This window comes from Vigna unguiculata, chromosome 1 (genome assembly GCF_037176805.1).
Source record: "Vigna unguiculata cultivar grain cowpea cultivar isolate G323 ecotype 2 chromosome 1, ASM3717680v1, whole genome shotgun sequence".
Taxonomy (NCBI): domain Eukaryota; kingdom Viridiplantae; phylum Streptophyta; class Magnoliopsida; order Fabales; family Fabaceae; genus Vigna; species Vigna unguiculata.
Genome location: NC_140792.1, coordinates 46,166,978 through 46,184,088, shown reverse-complemented (window position 1 = coordinate 46,184,088; position 17,111 = coordinate 46,166,978). Strand labels below are relative to the sequence as shown.

At 29.0% G+C, this 17,111-nt stretch overlaps 2 protein-coding genes across 3 annotated transcripts; both read left to right on the top strand.

Moving 5' to 3' along the window:
* The first annotated feature begins 7,461 nt into the window (after nucleotides 1–7,461).
* LOC114173068 (Calcium-dependent lipid-binding (CaLB domain) family protein) lies at nucleotides 7,462–9,793 on the top strand. The gene is made up of 3 exons (XM_028057288.2): nucleotides 7,462–7,708; nucleotides 8,745–8,840; nucleotides 9,164–9,793. Exons 1-3 carry the CDS (start codon nucleotides 7,598–7,600, stop codon nucleotides 9,452–9,454), a joined length of 498 nt encoding a protein of 165 aa, XP_027913089.2. The 5' UTR covers nucleotides 7,462–7,597; the 3' UTR covers nucleotides 9,455–9,793.
* Nucleotides 9,794–10,471: 678 nt separating this feature from the next.
* Nucleotides 10,472–16,109, top strand: LOC114189972 (PROTEIN TARGETING TO STARCH (PTST)). Of its 2 annotated transcripts, XM_028078955.2 has the most exons (10): nucleotides 10,483–10,656; nucleotides 10,817–10,928; nucleotides 11,909–11,950; nucleotides 12,209–12,512; nucleotides 13,535–13,624; nucleotides 13,983–14,051; nucleotides 14,798–14,903; nucleotides 15,055–15,143; nucleotides 15,648–15,760; nucleotides 15,849–16,109. In XM_028078955.2, exons 3-10 carry the CDS (start codon nucleotides 11,931–11,933, stop codon nucleotides 15,949–15,951), a joined length of 894 nt encoding a protein of 297 aa, XP_027934756.2. In that variant the 5' UTR covers nucleotides 10,483–10,656; nucleotides 10,817–10,928; nucleotides 11,909–11,930; the 3' UTR covers nucleotides 15,952–16,109. The 2 variants fall into 2 exon arrangements, with proteins under 2 accessions (XP_027934824.1, XP_027934756.2); XM_028079023.2 differs by lacking the exon at nucleotides 10,817–10,928 and having other exon boundaries at nucleotides 10,472–10,656.
* The last annotated feature ends 1,002 nt before the right edge of the window (nucleotides 16,110–17,111 follow it).

Below are 17,111 nucleotides of genomic sequence, written 5' to 3'. Positions count from 1 at the left end.
TTTGAATGATATATTGTATGAGAAGATTAGGAGATATGGATTTAAATCTATCTTCATCTATCTTTTTAAACAGTAAATTTTTTAACACATCAATTATATTTAAGAAGATACTAAAACTATTTTTGATTACCTTTACAAATAAAATATTCAAATTTTAATTCATAAAATTATGAAATGTTAGAGGTAATAAATTAAATCGGGTCTAATGAAGGAGTTCCCTTTCATTTTGGTGAGAGATAATAGTTTTTACATGTTTATTTAGTTGTCAATGTCAACCAAAAAGTTACCTATTATTCCATTGAGGGAATCGGTGAGCTATAGTTACCCACTCTTTAAATTTTTTTTATATTATATATCCAGAGATATTTACTTTAATTTAATAATATTAAATAAGAAATTAGAATAACTTAAAATATTACAACTTTTTATATTATGTTCTTTGAATGATGTAAATATATAATCATAATTTAAATTATATATATTTCTAATAATCATGAAGTAAGTTTTAATTATAATTAAATCATCTAGGTAAAAGCTATAATGTAATGATAAAATATGTGTATCGAATACGATGTATTTTTTATAAATTGATATCTTTATTTTGAAAATTGTAAAATATAGTATATGATATATAGATATTGAAAAATATATAATAATTTTTAAAATATAATAAATATATAATTATTATTGTGTGAATTTAAATTAAAATTATATATATTAAAATTATAAATTATTATCATTATAAATACTATTATTTTATATATATTAAATATTTATTAATAAATATCAATAAATTATTCTAAAACATCATAAAGAATTATATGTAGAACAATGATACGTGACAAAAATTAATACTAACATATGGTAAAAGTAAAAGTCTTATGAATAGACTCGCTATAAAAATTAACTAATCAATTTGTATCAGATTTTATCAAATTTTAAGTTAATTAAAAATGGCATTGAAATTGAATAGAAGACATTGTATTTTTTAGGTGTGGTGTTATTAGTGGTTGGAAGGTGATGGGAGATGGTGAAGTGGATCCTGTAAAAGAGGTGAGTTTAACCCCAAATAAATTGATCATTGAAACAAGAAATGTATTTGTTTTGGTTAAGGATTTAGACCTATTAATGCGTTACATCAGAAAAAGGGGAAAATGTCTGGTACACCAAAATTGTCTGAAGATGCTTCCATGCCTGTTAAGTCGAAGGAAGGAGGAAGCTGCTTCCGCAGACACTCCAACATTTAAACACTTCAACACGCATCCACAATAAATGAAGTCAAACCTTTCCCATCTCTGTTCACCTCCTTCTTAAATCATATAAAATTACCTTTGTTTAATATAAAACTCTTCCTATTACTACATTATATTTTTAACTACATAGTTCACAATATACATGGAATTTTTTTTTACATATAAGTCGCAACAATTCAATAATTAATCAAAGACTTGGTCCTTCACGAAAAAAATTGAATATTAATTGTTCTTACAGAAAACAAATAAGATTAATTAGGTACAAGTTTACTTTATCCATATAGTCCGTTATTTTTTCGGTTGGCCTCTTCTCATTTGGTATATATCGGTTTAGATCCAAGAGGGGTTACCTGCAGAAGTGCAGAAGGGACTCTGAAGCCTAAATCAGCGAAAGCTCTCAAAATGTCAAATAAAGTGATTAATGAAGTAATAAATACGTACCTTTAATCTATGGGTCCAAGTGTATTTATAGATTATTAATTGTGTTTGATCATTCCATGGGTTGGACCCTAGCTTGGACCGTAGTTGGACCTGGGCTCTCGCTCAGGCCCCTAGTCCTGACTATCGTGGACTTGTTGTTTCTTAGGTGTTTTAGTTTCGCCAAGTCTTTTAGAATGGTCGTTGTGATCGGTTACTTCCTTAGTTGGCTTATGTCGTTATTGTTCGTATACTGTCCTAGGTTGATCGTTCCTTTAGCAGCTTTGGTTATGGGTTTAGGCCAGTTAGGCCTATGTCGACCTGAGCCGGCTACCTGGATTGTTTCCAGTATAGATGTGGTGATTGTTTATTGTTATTATTTGGTTGAGTTGGTCACGGTACACTAATAAAATTTTATTAAACTTTCTTGATATTAAGTATTTAAAAATTTGATATTTTTCTATAAGGATATTATACTTAATATACAACCTGGAAAGACTTCTACTATTTTTATGAAAAATATGTTGGATAATATACTTTCTCATCACTTTCAAAACCGTCATGTCACTATCATCGATAAAAACATTATGGTTATCTAACATATCTTTTAGGGGACTATTAAAAGTTTTAAATCACAAAATGAAGATGACCAGATGATAGAAAAATTAAACTATAAAAATTTAATTAAAAATATAAAAATTAAATACTCAATAAAATAAAAAATTAATTAAAACTTAATTAAAATACTTAAATTTATTAGAAATTTATAACAATTTAATTTTAATTAAAGAAACGGATGATTCTCTCACCATTCATAACAAAAATAGTATATATTAGATTTTAATAAAATTATATTATAATTTTTTTTATAAAAAAAATATTACTTATTATTCTCACAAAAAGGTATTTATTCTTGAGAGAAGTTTCAACAGGTCAAATAATCTTTTGATATCTGCACAGAGTTGATGACATAGATTAAGAAGATATTCATTAAAGAAAAATTCTTCTCCCATTAAAAATATCAGTGTATATAAATATTAAGTTGAAAATTGAGTGAATACCCTCTCCAATATTATTATGTATTCAAAAACTTAAAATAAAAATAAAAATGTAAATAACTAAAAAATATATTTAATTGTATAATTAGGCAAATAATATTACATATTTCTCTCGGTTAATAAATTTGAATAATTTACGTGATTGATAAACATAAATAAATAAATAAACATATGCAAATATCAGTATTTATTCAAAATATTCAAATACTAACTATATTTGATTATTGATACATGTATAATATTAAATATTAAAATTTTGAGGTCAAAACCCTATAAACACATTAATTCTTCCGTCCTTGACTACCTAAGAACTAATAGCAGAAAAGTCAAAGAAGTGGACTAGGGAGAGTTTGAAGTTGAAAATTCACTACCCAACCTGTCATACACCACTCAAAAAAAAAGAAATGTTCATAATTTTTTTTTCTTTTGCAGTGATTTGTCAGCATAACTTTTCTCGTTTTATATTTAAAGTGTTTTTTTTATCAATAAAAAATAATAAAATTAAAGTAAAATACTTGATATATTAAAGGTGTTTTATTTTAAAAACAAAAACAGTCTTATTCCATATTAAGAAGATAACATTTTTCATTAAAATACGAAAAGAAAAAAAAATGTGTACTCCGATTACGGTCCAAAATGTGATGCTAGTAGATGGAGTTGCCATATCTTACCGAATAAAAGGAAATTTGGATTTGCACCTCAAAAATATAATTTAAGCTTTCTTTATAAAAATTAACAAATATATTTCTTCTATTTTTCAAGTTGCTTAAATTTAAAAAAAAAAATTTATATTTAAATAGAAACAATTCTTTTTCAGAAAATTAACTAGTGTGTTTTATGTTCCGTCCTTGAGTGTTTTGAAAGGAAATGTGAAAATGGTGTGTAGGAATTAGGGAAAAATAATTTAAAGTGAAATCTTCCATAAAAATGAAAACTATATCTGCACGACATCTTGTTGAGTGATATAAAAATACTGCATATAATACACGTTTTTTTTTTTACTTTGATTTAATAAAACTATTCACTGGTTGTTGAATTACTTGCATGGGTATAGTAATTTTATAATGTTTATCACATTTCATTTTTTTAATCATTACTTGGAAATTTGTAATCATTATTATTGTAGTTAAATATAAGTGATTTTACATTTATTTTTCTTTGATAGTTATGTTTATAAGTAATTATGTCAGGTTTTATAGTTGAGATGTAAAACAGTTGGTGATAACTAAAGTCTGGATCATATTTGATTATGTAGTTTCATTTTTATTATTATGAGTTTTTGTACTTTTCATAACTTGTTTTGCTTTGTGGGAAAACTGTCTGTCAAATCCAACTGAATGGTTGTTGCAAATTATAAGCATTTTAACTTTTACAATTTTTTTTCTTCCTTTTCCAAATTATTCCTTACATTTTTCTTAATTTAACTAGCAAGCCATGCATTTTTCTTCCTTTCTCTTTCTCTTTCACTAATGTAAAACTATAACTAAATATACAGGTGTACTTTGTCTTTTATGTTCATGCATCTAGACATATACAAGTGATTAAATGATTGTTTGATATAAATTGAAAAAATCAATAACTAGCAATCTTTTTAAAAATTCAAATGAAATTAGATGACCAAATTAATAATTAAGTCAATAATATTCAAACTTGTTTTCTTAAAGTTCATAAATATTCTCTTGCTCAGCTAACACTTAATTCACCCACAAATTAAGCACATGTTGTATCAAAATTACTCACATTTAACCAAAGGCACCAATGTATATTGTGAATTTTAGCTTATCGAGGAAAAATTCTACTAGCTTAGTGATCATGGAAAGATTTTACAAAAACAATATTTAGGAAAAAATATGACTCATCTTACACAAAAAACTTTCAGGTTTTTAATGGGCAAATTTCGCATTGAAAATTTTATTTAAAAGTTACTTAATAATCAAAGCTCTGAAAATTTCAATTCAATTCGTTGAATTTCATCCAACAAGATATGGTTTGTCTAACAATTATATAATTAACAAGATCACCAATCAACTAGATTAAGTTTTTCTCTTCCTTTCTTATGTTTAATACTATATATATATATATATATATATATATATATATATATATATATATATATATATATATATATATATATATATATATATATATATATATATATATATATATATATATATATATTTCATTCTAAAATAACATCAATATAAACCGATTTGATTTGACTCAATCGATTTATTTTAACTTTTCAATATTCAATCTAACATAAATTACTAAATGTATACGGATCAAACAAAACATAAAGCTTGCATAAAATAAAATATAGTGAGCAAATCACTTTTGTATTCAAATCATTTAACCTATTTAACCTATGATATTAAAACTTAATCTAGATTTTGTTACCTCTGAAAACTTTCGCATATAAGTTTGAGCTCTCCAAAACCACTTCTGTCATATGAGAGCCACAGGATCAAAATATAATAGAAATTCATTTTTATCTTATAGTAAAATTACATGTAACATTCCTAACCCTCTGAACATCCAAAATTGTCCAAAACTAACTCACTAAAAAGGAGAATAGGAACTTACTTAAAAAAAATCCATAGAATAAATTGCTCTATTATTTACTAGGATTCCTATTATGAACCATGATACAAAAATAAAGAAAAAAAATAAGTAGATTTCTAAAAAGAAGTCGAATAATATAAATAAAAAGTGTTTCATAAAGATAATCATTTTTCTGGAATAAAATTTTAATAGATGTTTTTATTTATTTATAGATTTTATTATTTAACAACAAAATGTCTGTTTGTTTTTTAAATATATAACTTATAGTTTTAAAACAATTCATAGGTCCAATCATGTTACTATGAATAAAATTGTACTAAATTCTGATCATAAATATCAAACAAGAATAATATGTTATCTATTTTTTTTTTATTCAATATAGTATTATTTGAAGAAGAAAAATCAGAACGGTGAAACTTTAATAAAGGACAAGAAAGATGAGTGGCAGCTAGTTATATCTATCATCAATTAAGAATAGTTGGTCCTACTCGATGGCTAGGCAATTTGAAAAGGCATGTACATAATTTATGACATCAAATTCCATTACAAAACAACAAAAATATATTTCATAGTTTCAGTTTTTATTTCGTCGACCTTTTAGCTGTATATTCATTCACATCAATTTGAGATTATGTGGATTCAGCCGTTGATGTCAATTAATAAATTTGCCAAACAAAAAAGACAAAAAAATGAAATTAAAAAATAACACAAAGTAACATCTTTCATCTTTTAACCTTGTTTCTGTTTCCACTTCTAACGTGTTTGTTTATAATTGTTTTAGCCACCAGAATTTTTAAAATGGGTCAACTTAGTAACTGTTGACACAGTTTGAATGGGTACCAATAAAATAAACGTGGATAATTGTTCACCTAATAAGGAAAAGAAATTGCAAAAACGTGAATGCAAGTATTGAGAAACAGTTCACACTTTCCATTCCATTTCTTTTAGTTTTGTCCTAGTAGTAATATTTGGATTCGATTTCCAATTACTTACAAAAATTAATTAAGTTTTAATTCAATTCTATAGAATTTTTAAATGAGAAATTTTAAAACTCTTATTTTATTTAATGTTCAATATTTTACATTTTTAATTGTCTGATTTTTAAAAAAATTTACATTTTATCTGGAGCGTTGTTTTACATTTTAAATGATGTAATTAATTATTTTGTTAATTTGGATATTTTTACTTTAACTCTTCGTAAAAGAATTTATTATATTTATTATCTAATTTTAGTTTTTATTGTCTAAATTTATAATTTTATACTTGAAACTACAAAATAAATAATTATTTCAAGTAATAATAAAAATTCAATTATAAAATATAAATTTTATAAACACTTAATAGATATTTTTTAAATTCATAACTGAATTAAAAAATATAATTTTTTTATTAAACTTAATTATAAAGACTTAAAAATTAATTAATCAAATAAAACTCAAACCAAAATGTTCACCTATTTAATCTAACTAAAAAGATATAAATGCATGACCTCATAGTATAATAACATTACTTTATTTCACAATGTACAAAATTAATCACATTTAAAATTATTCATACTTAAATTATATATTAAAAAAAATGACATCAACATATCATAAATATATCAAATCACTTTCCATTCAAAAGATTAATACTATAAATTATTTTTAAAATTTAACAATAAATTTATAAAGATTTATCCTTCCTTATATATTATTCAACTTGTACACTGGTATTATTCAACTTTCTTTATAAATTATAATTAAACAACAAGGTTAGCTTTTTATAATTCAGGAAAGACTTACTCTGCTTTGATGACGTGGCACCAAGAAATATCGCTCTAAAAGAATATCAAATAAATTATTTAATTATTATTAAATTAAAACTTTGAAAGTGAAATTATTGTGACTTTTACGAAAAATTACGACAACATCAATTATAATTAAATGACAGTGTATATTTTTTATAATTTACTAGAAGACTTGCTCTTCCTTAATGTTAATTTGGACGAGGTTGCACCAAATAATACTGATCTAAGGAGTATCGAAGAAATTATTTAATTATTATCAAATTAGTTCTTGAAAGTGAAACTATTGTGACTTTTACTGACAATGAATCTGAACACCACAAAGTTCATAAAAGCTCTTGTTCAGTAAAAGAGAGGAGAACTAGTCATAAAAGAATAATAATAAAAAATAGTGAGAGAAATTAACAGTTCTTATATTATAAATAGCTTCAACCACTTTGCTCATGGTTTAGGGGTCCCTATTACCATTTGCTCTGTCTTGAAAAATTCAATTTTTTCTTCATTTCCTTACACATTTAGCTATGGAGAACTTGCTGGGTCTGCTCAGAATTCATGTTGAAAGAGGTGTCAATCTTGCAATCAGGGATGTGGTGAGCAGTGATCCTTATGTTGTCATCAAACTGGGCAAGCAGGTACGTTTTTTTCCACTTTTGTCATCATCAATTTTCTCACTTTCTTCCATCTTTTGCTTCTGCGACATGTTCCTGAAAGTCTTGACTTGTTCTCTGTTAATTTTTCTCTTGATTTCTCTTCTCTATTCTTAATCCCCTTTTTTGTGTCTTCTTCTTTCATCTTAATTCTCTGATTCCCTTCCCCCTCTTTTGTTAGCAGTTCTAACTCTGATGCATGCTCATCTTTCTTGACTAAAAGTGGAGTATCTGTTTCATTTTTTGTGTCATCTCATTATCCACCATAGATGGCTCTAGAACTTTGTTGGAGAAGAAGATGAATTTGAAACAATTAAAATAATATATAGTATCTCTGTAAGTCAACATTTTTTAGAGAAAGTGACTAATTCAAGTTGGAAGCTCATAGTCTCCCTCTCTTACATCCTTCAATATAGAGACAAAATCTGAAGATTTGCAACTTGCATGTACAGTAAGTGGGGAAGATGAGGCAAACCAACAAGTCCAGTAATAACAGATTAAAATAAATTAGAATTGTACAAAGATATGAAACCTTGGAAGTATTAAAATATTTTTCAACAAGCAAGTTACTTTGAGTTAAAAATGGATATGGCCGGCGCATAAATTATAATAAATTCTGTCTAAGCTGTCTTTGATCAGCTAAATCAAGTGTTGGCCCTCTTCTCTTGTTTTGTTTTTGGGATTTCTTTCTAATAAAAAAGTGAGGATAAAATTCCTGTTTGCATCCCAAAGTAGTCTTTTCTGACCTTTTTTATTTTTTTTCACTAGAACTAGATTCTGCACTCTGGCACTGCAACTCAATAACTTAAATATGGATATGCAGAAAACTTCATGTGTAAGGGGTGATTAAGTTATATCTTAAATTTCTATCTACACAGTAGTTAGAATGTTCAGTATAATTAATTATGTGTTTTTTCCAAATTTTGGGTTATGTTACATGGCATTAAATAGTAGATAGCAGAATGAAACCTTGTGCTTTTTTACACATCCATCTCATTGCTGCATTTTATGTCTCTTGCAGAAGCTGAAGACTCGGGTGGTCAAGAAGAATTTAAATCCTGAATGGAACGATGACTTGACCCTGTCTATTTCAGATCCTCATGCTCCAATCCATCTTGTAAGTAACTCTTTTTATAATGTCTGTGTTTCAAATTTCAATGCAATACCAGAGAACAAAACTTTGGTACAAAATGAACAAAATGAAAGCTATATAGACCATCTGAGACAAACATGTTAAATACACAGTAAGGCCATATGAATATTATCATAGCATCAAAAGATGTAAACTTTAGAGTCTATAAACAATAACTTATGCGTGTTTTTCTGAAACAATGTTCAGCCTTGTCTGTTGCTTATTGTGCATATGGAAGATCATTAAAATATAGATCAATTCAATTTATCAGCAAATTCTAGCAATAATGTTCTTATGTTTTGATGCAGCATGTGTATGACAAGGACACATTCAGCTTAGATGACAAAATGGGAGATGCTGATTTTTCCATTGGTCCATTCACTGAAGCAGTGAAGATGGGCTTGACAGGTCTCCCCAACAATACCATAGTTACAAAAGTGTTACCTAGCAGACAAAACTGTTTGGCTGAAGAGAGTCACATTGTGTGGAAGGATGGCAAAGTTGTGCAAAACCTGGTTCTTAGACTAAGAAATGTAGAGTGTGGGGAGGTGGAACTCCAGTTGCATTGGATTGACATTCCTGGTTCAAGGCATCTCTAGGTCACAGTCCAAGACATGATGACCACAGTCCAAGACTTGGCATATTGTAAAGTTTAGACTTGCAGCTTCATAAACCAGCAACACCTTATGTTTCATATTATGCTACCCTTTTACTCTTTTGCACAACTTCAAAATTGTTCAATATTGGTTTGCCATCTATGGTGTTGCAATTAGTAGTAATTAGTGAAGAAGAATGGGAGAGGTTGTTTCTCTAGGTGTAGTTTAGAATCATCTTCCAGTACCGTGTAATAATGTGCAAGAAACTTAACATATAGATTTTGCGCTTATATGTTAGTCGCTAGTCATATATCAATTTTTTCTATATTGATTGTTTGGACATTTATTGGTGCTATATGGTTTATATGATACCTAGGTAAATCACTGATAGTTACAAAGTATATCTGGATCACTTGCCAATGTGCTAAAGTAGAAAAATCACCTTTACTTTATATACTTCTTTTTTGTGAGTTAAAACATACCATTCACATATAGATTTTCATGTAGTAATATGTTAGAGTTTCAAGAAAATAATAAAATATTATCTATACATAATTGAGTCCCAAGAAAATCATAAAATTATATTGTAGAGAGAGTTGAGATTCAAAAGATATCATTAAACCATTATCCACCAAGAATTGATGGAAATACATTCATTTTTCATTATGAACTCATGCTATTGCTTTTCAACTTATAAAAAAAAAATGCAATTCTTAAAAGGGAACCTTATGTTTTATAAGATAATCTTAATCATTTAATTATAAAATTAATAGTCAATAATATGCGCTTATGTATAGCAAATTATGAATATATTAAAATATGAAGCATTAATATTTATAATATTTCTTGTACAAGGTTCATAAACAATCATCTTCAAGGTGAAAAATAATCAGCTTTACACATAGGAGATGATAAAATCAAACTAAAACTGATGATTTTTAAGAAAGAAGAGGCCAAACCACACGGTGAATCCTCCACCGTTCATTGATGCAAAACTCAACGTGCTGATTATTGTGCTTGTTCATTTTCTAAATTTCATCTTCTATCAAAACGGTGTCACTTCCAACCCCTGGCCACAAAAATCACTCACACTATTGGCCTTGATAAAAGAGTAAACATGAACCATAGCGGTGTGATCTGAACCAACTTCACTGCACAGCACAAGGGATTCAACCATCTACTCCTATTCTTCACACTCTCTGTGTGTAAGTGCTTACATTACATTGAGGTTTTGTTCATTAATAACTTTTTTTTTTTTTTTCTGAACAATAGAGTGTAGTTTAGTATTATCAGGGACATCCACTAGTTGTTACCCAGAGCATCATTAATCCTCAATCATGTTAGTGGATTCGGTTTTGTTCGCAGCTGTATCGCAAGATTCATGACAGACGAGAATTTCCCTCTTGCTTGTGTCGCTCTTCTAAATACTCAATTCATTCAAGAACAAAGGAACTTCAGTTTTCAGTAGAGTTTCATGGTAAAATCTTGTGGAATAGGACTTTGGATTGGAAACAGTAAAATCATCCTGTGGTCGATGTTTGGGCCTCACATACTTGTGTGCTTTCTAATACTGTAAATTGCTTTGGGTATTGTTGTGCCAAATAGTTTTAATTACTGTTGATGAGATTATCTGTATGTTAGGGGACTAGTGGCTCCTTCCATGGGGGAAGTTTGTGAATCTGCATTCGTGTTGGAGATAACCTTTTGTGCTGGAAACTCCCGTTTAGAGTTCACTGTTAATTGTGGATGATAGCAGAGGGTTGTATCCTTGGTAATTAGCAGCTCATAATGAGTTAAATAAAGAAGTAAAGAACCAGTAAATCACCTTCATTTGAAGTTAGGTTTCATTATTGATCTTGAGGAATCTCTGGGTTTAAAGAATGTTTTGGGCCACTATGGAAATCTTATCAACATGACTGATTTGTTTATAGAGTAAGTCATGACAATTTAAGTTTGAACGTTTTATGAACAATGAGCTATACTATGAAGGAAAAAGAAATTTGTTGTGTTGATGGACTGGGACATTGTTGATACCTGATAGATGTGAAACTAAGCTACTTGACACCGAGGATGAATCTTGTCACCACAACCTAGTTCTCTCTATTGATATTTTAAATTATTTGTCATTGAATTCAATTTCCTAAGGTAATTAGTTCATGTACATTTTAATTGGGCTGGATCACCTTGGTGATATTCAACGAAAATATTCTTTTAGAAATTAAAAAAAATACTTTAATTCACATGATTTGACATGAATCTTTTCTAACTTTTGGTTTATAAGTGTTGAAACTTGACAGTAAAACAAAATTTGAAACACTTTTCTCAGAATTCTTTTCATGTGTTCCCTTTAGGTAATTTATCCTGACATTTTGGTTTTGTAAAGTTACTCCCGTTCATTCATTATATCTGCTTGAACAGGTCCTGATGCTCTGCTTTTTTCTTTTCTCTTTTTGGCAGGGGAAGTAACAATCACTTCATAATGGAAATAAGTATTGCAAGGTAAACCTACACAATATATAATAATGAATTAACCTTGAGGATGTGTGAAGCGTTATCATTGTTCTTAATGCCACCTCTGCATCCTCCCTCTCCTTTGGTCCTCCCCCTAACCCTAAAAAAGGGAAGTTTTTTTTTTGGGGAGGGGGGTTATAAAGTAGTAGTCTTTGCTTTTGGTGAATTGTATACGTTGTTATACATTATTATCATGTTTCAAGTTGAGATACTAATCACCATATTTTTCTTTCGTAATTTGAGTAGGCCTCATCTTGAAACACGGGGAGTATTCTTTTCAAATATTTCAAGAACAATAGCATGGGAAAGCTCTAAGAAACCTCCATGTACTGTGGCTGCCTTAAGTTCTACACAGGACTTTCACAGACTGGCCTCTTCCTGTCAAGCTTTTACTTCTGTGAATCCTAAAAGGCATTTAATCTGTAGACCAAACTCCATGCCGACTAGTTTACAGGAATCTGCATCTAATGGAGATAATTCGCTTGAAGGTGAGAATCCACCTATAGACTCAGAAGTGGAGACTTTGGCACAACCACCTACCCGTGAACAGGTATTCTTTATCCAACTTACAACTGTCTTTTTGAAATCGCACAACTACCATTTGATTACAGACATGTTCTTAACTTTGAAAACAGCTGAAATTTAGGAAATGCTTCTTAATTGTCTGACTATGTTATTTTTCTCGTTTTTGAGAGCAGATGAAGCCATTGTTTTGAGATTATTTTTAGCATGGCCTTGAAGTATTAATGTATCTTGTGAGCTATAAAAAATCCTTCACTCTGTTGAAACCACTTCTCTTTATCTACTTTTGTCTCAGTTTGCTTCTCTGTGAAAATAAACTGGGAAGTTCTTTAGGTTATAGTCTATTGCGTAAGAAAAAGTGAAAAATAAGCAGACTTGGAATCCTTCACTCGCTGTGGTGTTATTTTCTTTGTGCATTTTTCCTTTACTTGGCTTTGTGTTTTTTTTGATGCTGAGAGGTAAGCAGTCTTTATTTCTGAAACACCACCTTATATTACTTTATCCTCTAAAAAAATTGATTCTCCGTTAATATACTTCTTTCACGGGGATGCAGAACAACAAATAGACTTGGGACAAATCAAATGTAAGGATCAAGGAAAGCTAATAAAGAGAAACTATTTCAAGTTTTGAAGTTGAGTTTTTTCGGTGAAATATTATTTAAATAGGTCTCACATTTGTTTTTAGTTGCGGTATTATTTTCTAAAATAAGAGAAATCAAACCCGAAGAAATGGTTCTCTAAGTTCCAATAACTGAACAAACACCTTTATTTTGTGCAGTTATTTTGAAGAGATTGCAATAGCCGAGACTAATTGTATTTTTTCACTTCCTTTGTGTGATTATTTTGGGAGATAACTTAATATGGTGAAGTTACATGTTCAGTTTGTGTTTACTTTATTGGGCTTAAATTATCTCACATTCTAAGAAATGGCTAGTATGTTTTTGGCCAGGGCGATTACACTTGTTCAAAATACATTCTTTTTGTGACCGTGTTTGCAACTTGAAATTAATATATCATACTTAGACCTTCTGTTCCAAATCTTGTTAATCAGATAATGGCACTGCTTGCTGACGCACAGAGAGAAAAACTCACTAAGAAGCTTAGTGAAGCCAACCAGCAAAATCGATTCCTAAAAAGACAGGTTCTGCATTATGTTTGATATCTTTTGCATTGCCCTTACATTGACACTAAAGTGCAATTTTCTTAATGATAGTGACTTTTCCTGTTTTTGCAATTTACGCTAATTGCCTAAATGGTCAAAGTTGAATCACATTCTTGTATAAAAAGTTGGGAAATCTTATTTGTGCCAACCTATAGATGATTCATTGGAAAGACGATTCACTGATGTCATAATATGCACATGGGATGGTAATAAAGCAAGTATTGGTTATTTATTGAATTCATAGGTTATAGACGCCATGATCAGAAGTTAGAATGAAGACGTATGAATGGCAAAGTTCCTTGCGCTAACATCCTGTACCGACTTTTTTTCTCTGCAGTTGAACGTAAAGGAGGATGCATTGGTTAAATTCAAAAGTGAACTTGGTGTCATGGAGCTTGAAATTCAGGTTTAATTTATATCTACCTTCTCACTTTTTATGCTGTTATATATTGCCAACTTTTCTTGGTTTGATATTTGGTGATCTAGAGTTTTCATACTTTTCAACTGAATGAGTATACTTATACCTTTCAATACTCTGTTGTATCTTAATTACTATTGATTTAAGAACCGACTCACGAAATTTTACAGGACTTTCCGTGGAAGTTTATCTCTTCTATTCTCATTTCATACAGAAGTTGCACCTCAGGAATACTCTTCCTTCGTGTGCTTGCTGTAATGTTATACTCTTTTTATCTTCAAAAGAACTCCAAGTCATCGATATTGAAAACATAAATCAAGTTATCATAGGATAATATTAATTTAAAATTTTGTTAAAGCTTGTATAATGTTGAAGTGATAACTTAATGTATAATATCAAAGTTTTGTGTCTGAAAATATATAGATAAAAAATGCTGATTGTAAATTATAAAACTATTTCAACAATTACATTTATTTGATAAAGCTTTTAATAATTAAAGCTAGATTATATATGTATAAGATGATCACGAGTAAAAGAATGTCATCCAACGGACTAATTACTGTTTAATTCTCCACTCAATCAGTTATTGTGCTCTTCAGGCATGCATTGGTAATTGTAGTATGCTTGATACTTGGCTTCCTCTCTTAATTCTTTTGCTGCTCTGTAATTGTTTAAACGTTAAAAGCTGATAAGAATCATATTGAGACATAATGAATGGTTTACTTTGGGGTTAGGCTTTAGCTAGACTAGCAGAAGAAATAGCTCAATCCGGTATTCCAGAAGGTTCGAGGAAGATCAATGGAAAGTACATTCATTCTCACCTTGTTGCTAGATTAGAAGGTATAATGATCCAGAAGTGTATTTTATAGTTCCGGATAACTAGTTGCTGATGTTTGTGTAGAATATATTAATGAAACCTCACAGCATTGTGTTGCCAACTTGGCTTCTTTTGTGTCCTTATCGATGCAAATGCCTTGTTTTGCCTACATAGCCGTACATGACCAACTGAAGGAACAAATAAAGGATGTCGATGCGGCACAATCAAAGAAGGTTTCCGTGTTTTGGATTGGCATGGCTGAGGTAAACAAATTCAAGATTAAACCTCCAAATATGTTAAATAAGAATTTGGTTTGAAATTATGGGAATCGTGTATTGCTTTCATTAATTTATATAGCTTTCTGTAGCATGTATAAAAAATGTAATAGAATTATTACCTGATGCAACTAACTTGAATCAGTGGAAGTTATCTCTTCCCTCTCCCTTCCTTACTAGTCTCACAAAAAGCTTCAGCTTTGTCAATAAACACATAAATTTCTTTGCATACAATGCATATTATATTATCAAGCTATTTCAAACCTGAGATTTGATTTCTCGAGAAGTTGCATCCCATGTACAAGTACAAGAGTATAATATTAGTACATTAATCTCTGGAAATTTGATTTTCAGCACCAGGTATTCGGTTTAAATGTTCAGGATACAAAATAGTTGCTCTATGAAGCCTTGCAACATTATGGTATAGTGTGGCTTCAAAAATTTAATATATTTGCTAATGCCTTGCCCGTTTGAACTTTCATTTTCCATCAGAGCGTGCAAGTTATGGGATCCTTTGATGGCTGGAGCCAAGGAGAGCACCTTTCACCGGAATATAATGGTTCTTACACGAAGTTTTCAACAACATTGTTGCTCAGGCCAGGAAGGTACCATTTTTCTAAACTTGTGTAGCTTTTGAACTCACCTTATAACCTGGAGTATTCTTCAAACTCGAAAACAATAATTGTTGTGTAGGTATGAAATTAAATTCTTAGTAGATGGTGAATGGCAGCTGTCCCCAGAATTCCCCATTATTGGTGAAGGGTTGACGAAAAATAATTTGTTAGTTGTTGAGTAATGATCCATATTTTCATTTCTAGTAATAGAATACGCATAAACTTGAGTGTTATTTTGTGTAAGTTATTTAAATTATCTTTGTTATAAATACCCACCAACACTTTTGACTGTTGTAAAGTGTATGACATTCCTTATATTAAATTTTAACTAATTTGAAAATTTTAAGTTGCAATTCTAACACATTTTATGCTTGTAATAGTTAATGAACATAACATACAATGTGTATAACTTCTTTTCTTTGACGAAGTAGTTGGATATACTTGGTCATTTTCTTAAGATTGAGATGAAAATGAGATAGAATAGGTTGTAAGATGAAAATAAAACTTTAAGTAATTTAAATTTAAACGACAATATTTTTAAAAAGTTTCACTTATAATAGCTTCACAAATTATCTTTTAAAGTTTCTACTAATTTCAAATTAAAGAAATTATCTTTAAAAGAATCACTAAATTAACTAACATGTCTCAAATAGCAAATTCAAAATTTACCGAATTAACTACAAACTTTAATTCTTAAAGGGGCAATGTAGCAGAAAAAGCCAACACATTATATGGATAGCATGAAAGTGCATTCTATTATCTCATTATATTTTTAAAGAAGCATTCATAATTGTGACAGATTTAATAGTAAGCATGAAGTTGAAATAACAAATCTCAAACATAGTTAAGGAGTTTATTTTTATTTTTTTCTTCCTGCATCCGCACACGTCTATTAGATGGATAAATATTTCTTTTGAAATCCTTAGCAATTACCGAATACATGTTATTTGAGATATATTAAAAATAAATAAATTATACATTTTTGTTAACAAAAAGGTTAAATGAAGAGGGTTCCAGATACATAATTCAAAACAATGTCAAATATATATTCTGAAATATAATCAAATGTTTCTCAAAGGATATTTCAAAATAATAATTAAACTTAGTACTATTTAGATAATTTCAGAAGAAGAAAAATAAAAATATATTCTGAAATAACATCTTCGCTATACCTGACATGTTAAGAACAGAGAAGGGAAATTTTGAAATTTTAAAAAATATATAGAAGGGTCATAAAAAATACACAAGGGGTGGAAGAGATAGAGAAAATGAAGTGTTCCGCTGCACTTAATAAGTCTCACATTGTTTAAGAGTCGATGTCAGACACAGTTTAAATATTTTT

Excerpts from the sequence above, each read along its gene's own strand:
- LOC114173068 (XM_028057288.2), top strand. The coding sequence starts at position 7,598 with ATGGAGAACTTGCTGGGTCTGCTCAGAATTCATGTTGAAAGAGGTGTC. Across the intron at positions 7,709-8,744 it reads TCATCAAACTGGGCAAGCAG|AAGCTGAAGACTCGGGTGGT; the intron begins GTACGTTTTTTT and ends TGTCTCTTGCAG. Across the intron at positions 8,841-9,163 it reads CTCATGCTCCAATCCATCTT|CATGTGTATGACAAGGACAC; the intron begins GTAAGTAACTCT and ends GTTTTGATGCAG.
- LOC114189972 (XM_028079023.2), top strand. The coding sequence starts at position 11,931 with ATGGAAATAAGTATTGCAAG. Across the intron at positions 11,951-12,208 it reads ATGGAAATAAGTATTGCAAG|GCCTCATCTTGAAACACGGG; the intron begins GTAAACCTACAC and ends TAATTTGAGTAG. Across the intron at positions 15,761-15,848 it reads TTGTTGCTCAGGCCAGGAAG|GTATGAAATTAAATTCTTAG; the intron begins GTACCATTTTTC and ends ATTGTTGTGTAG.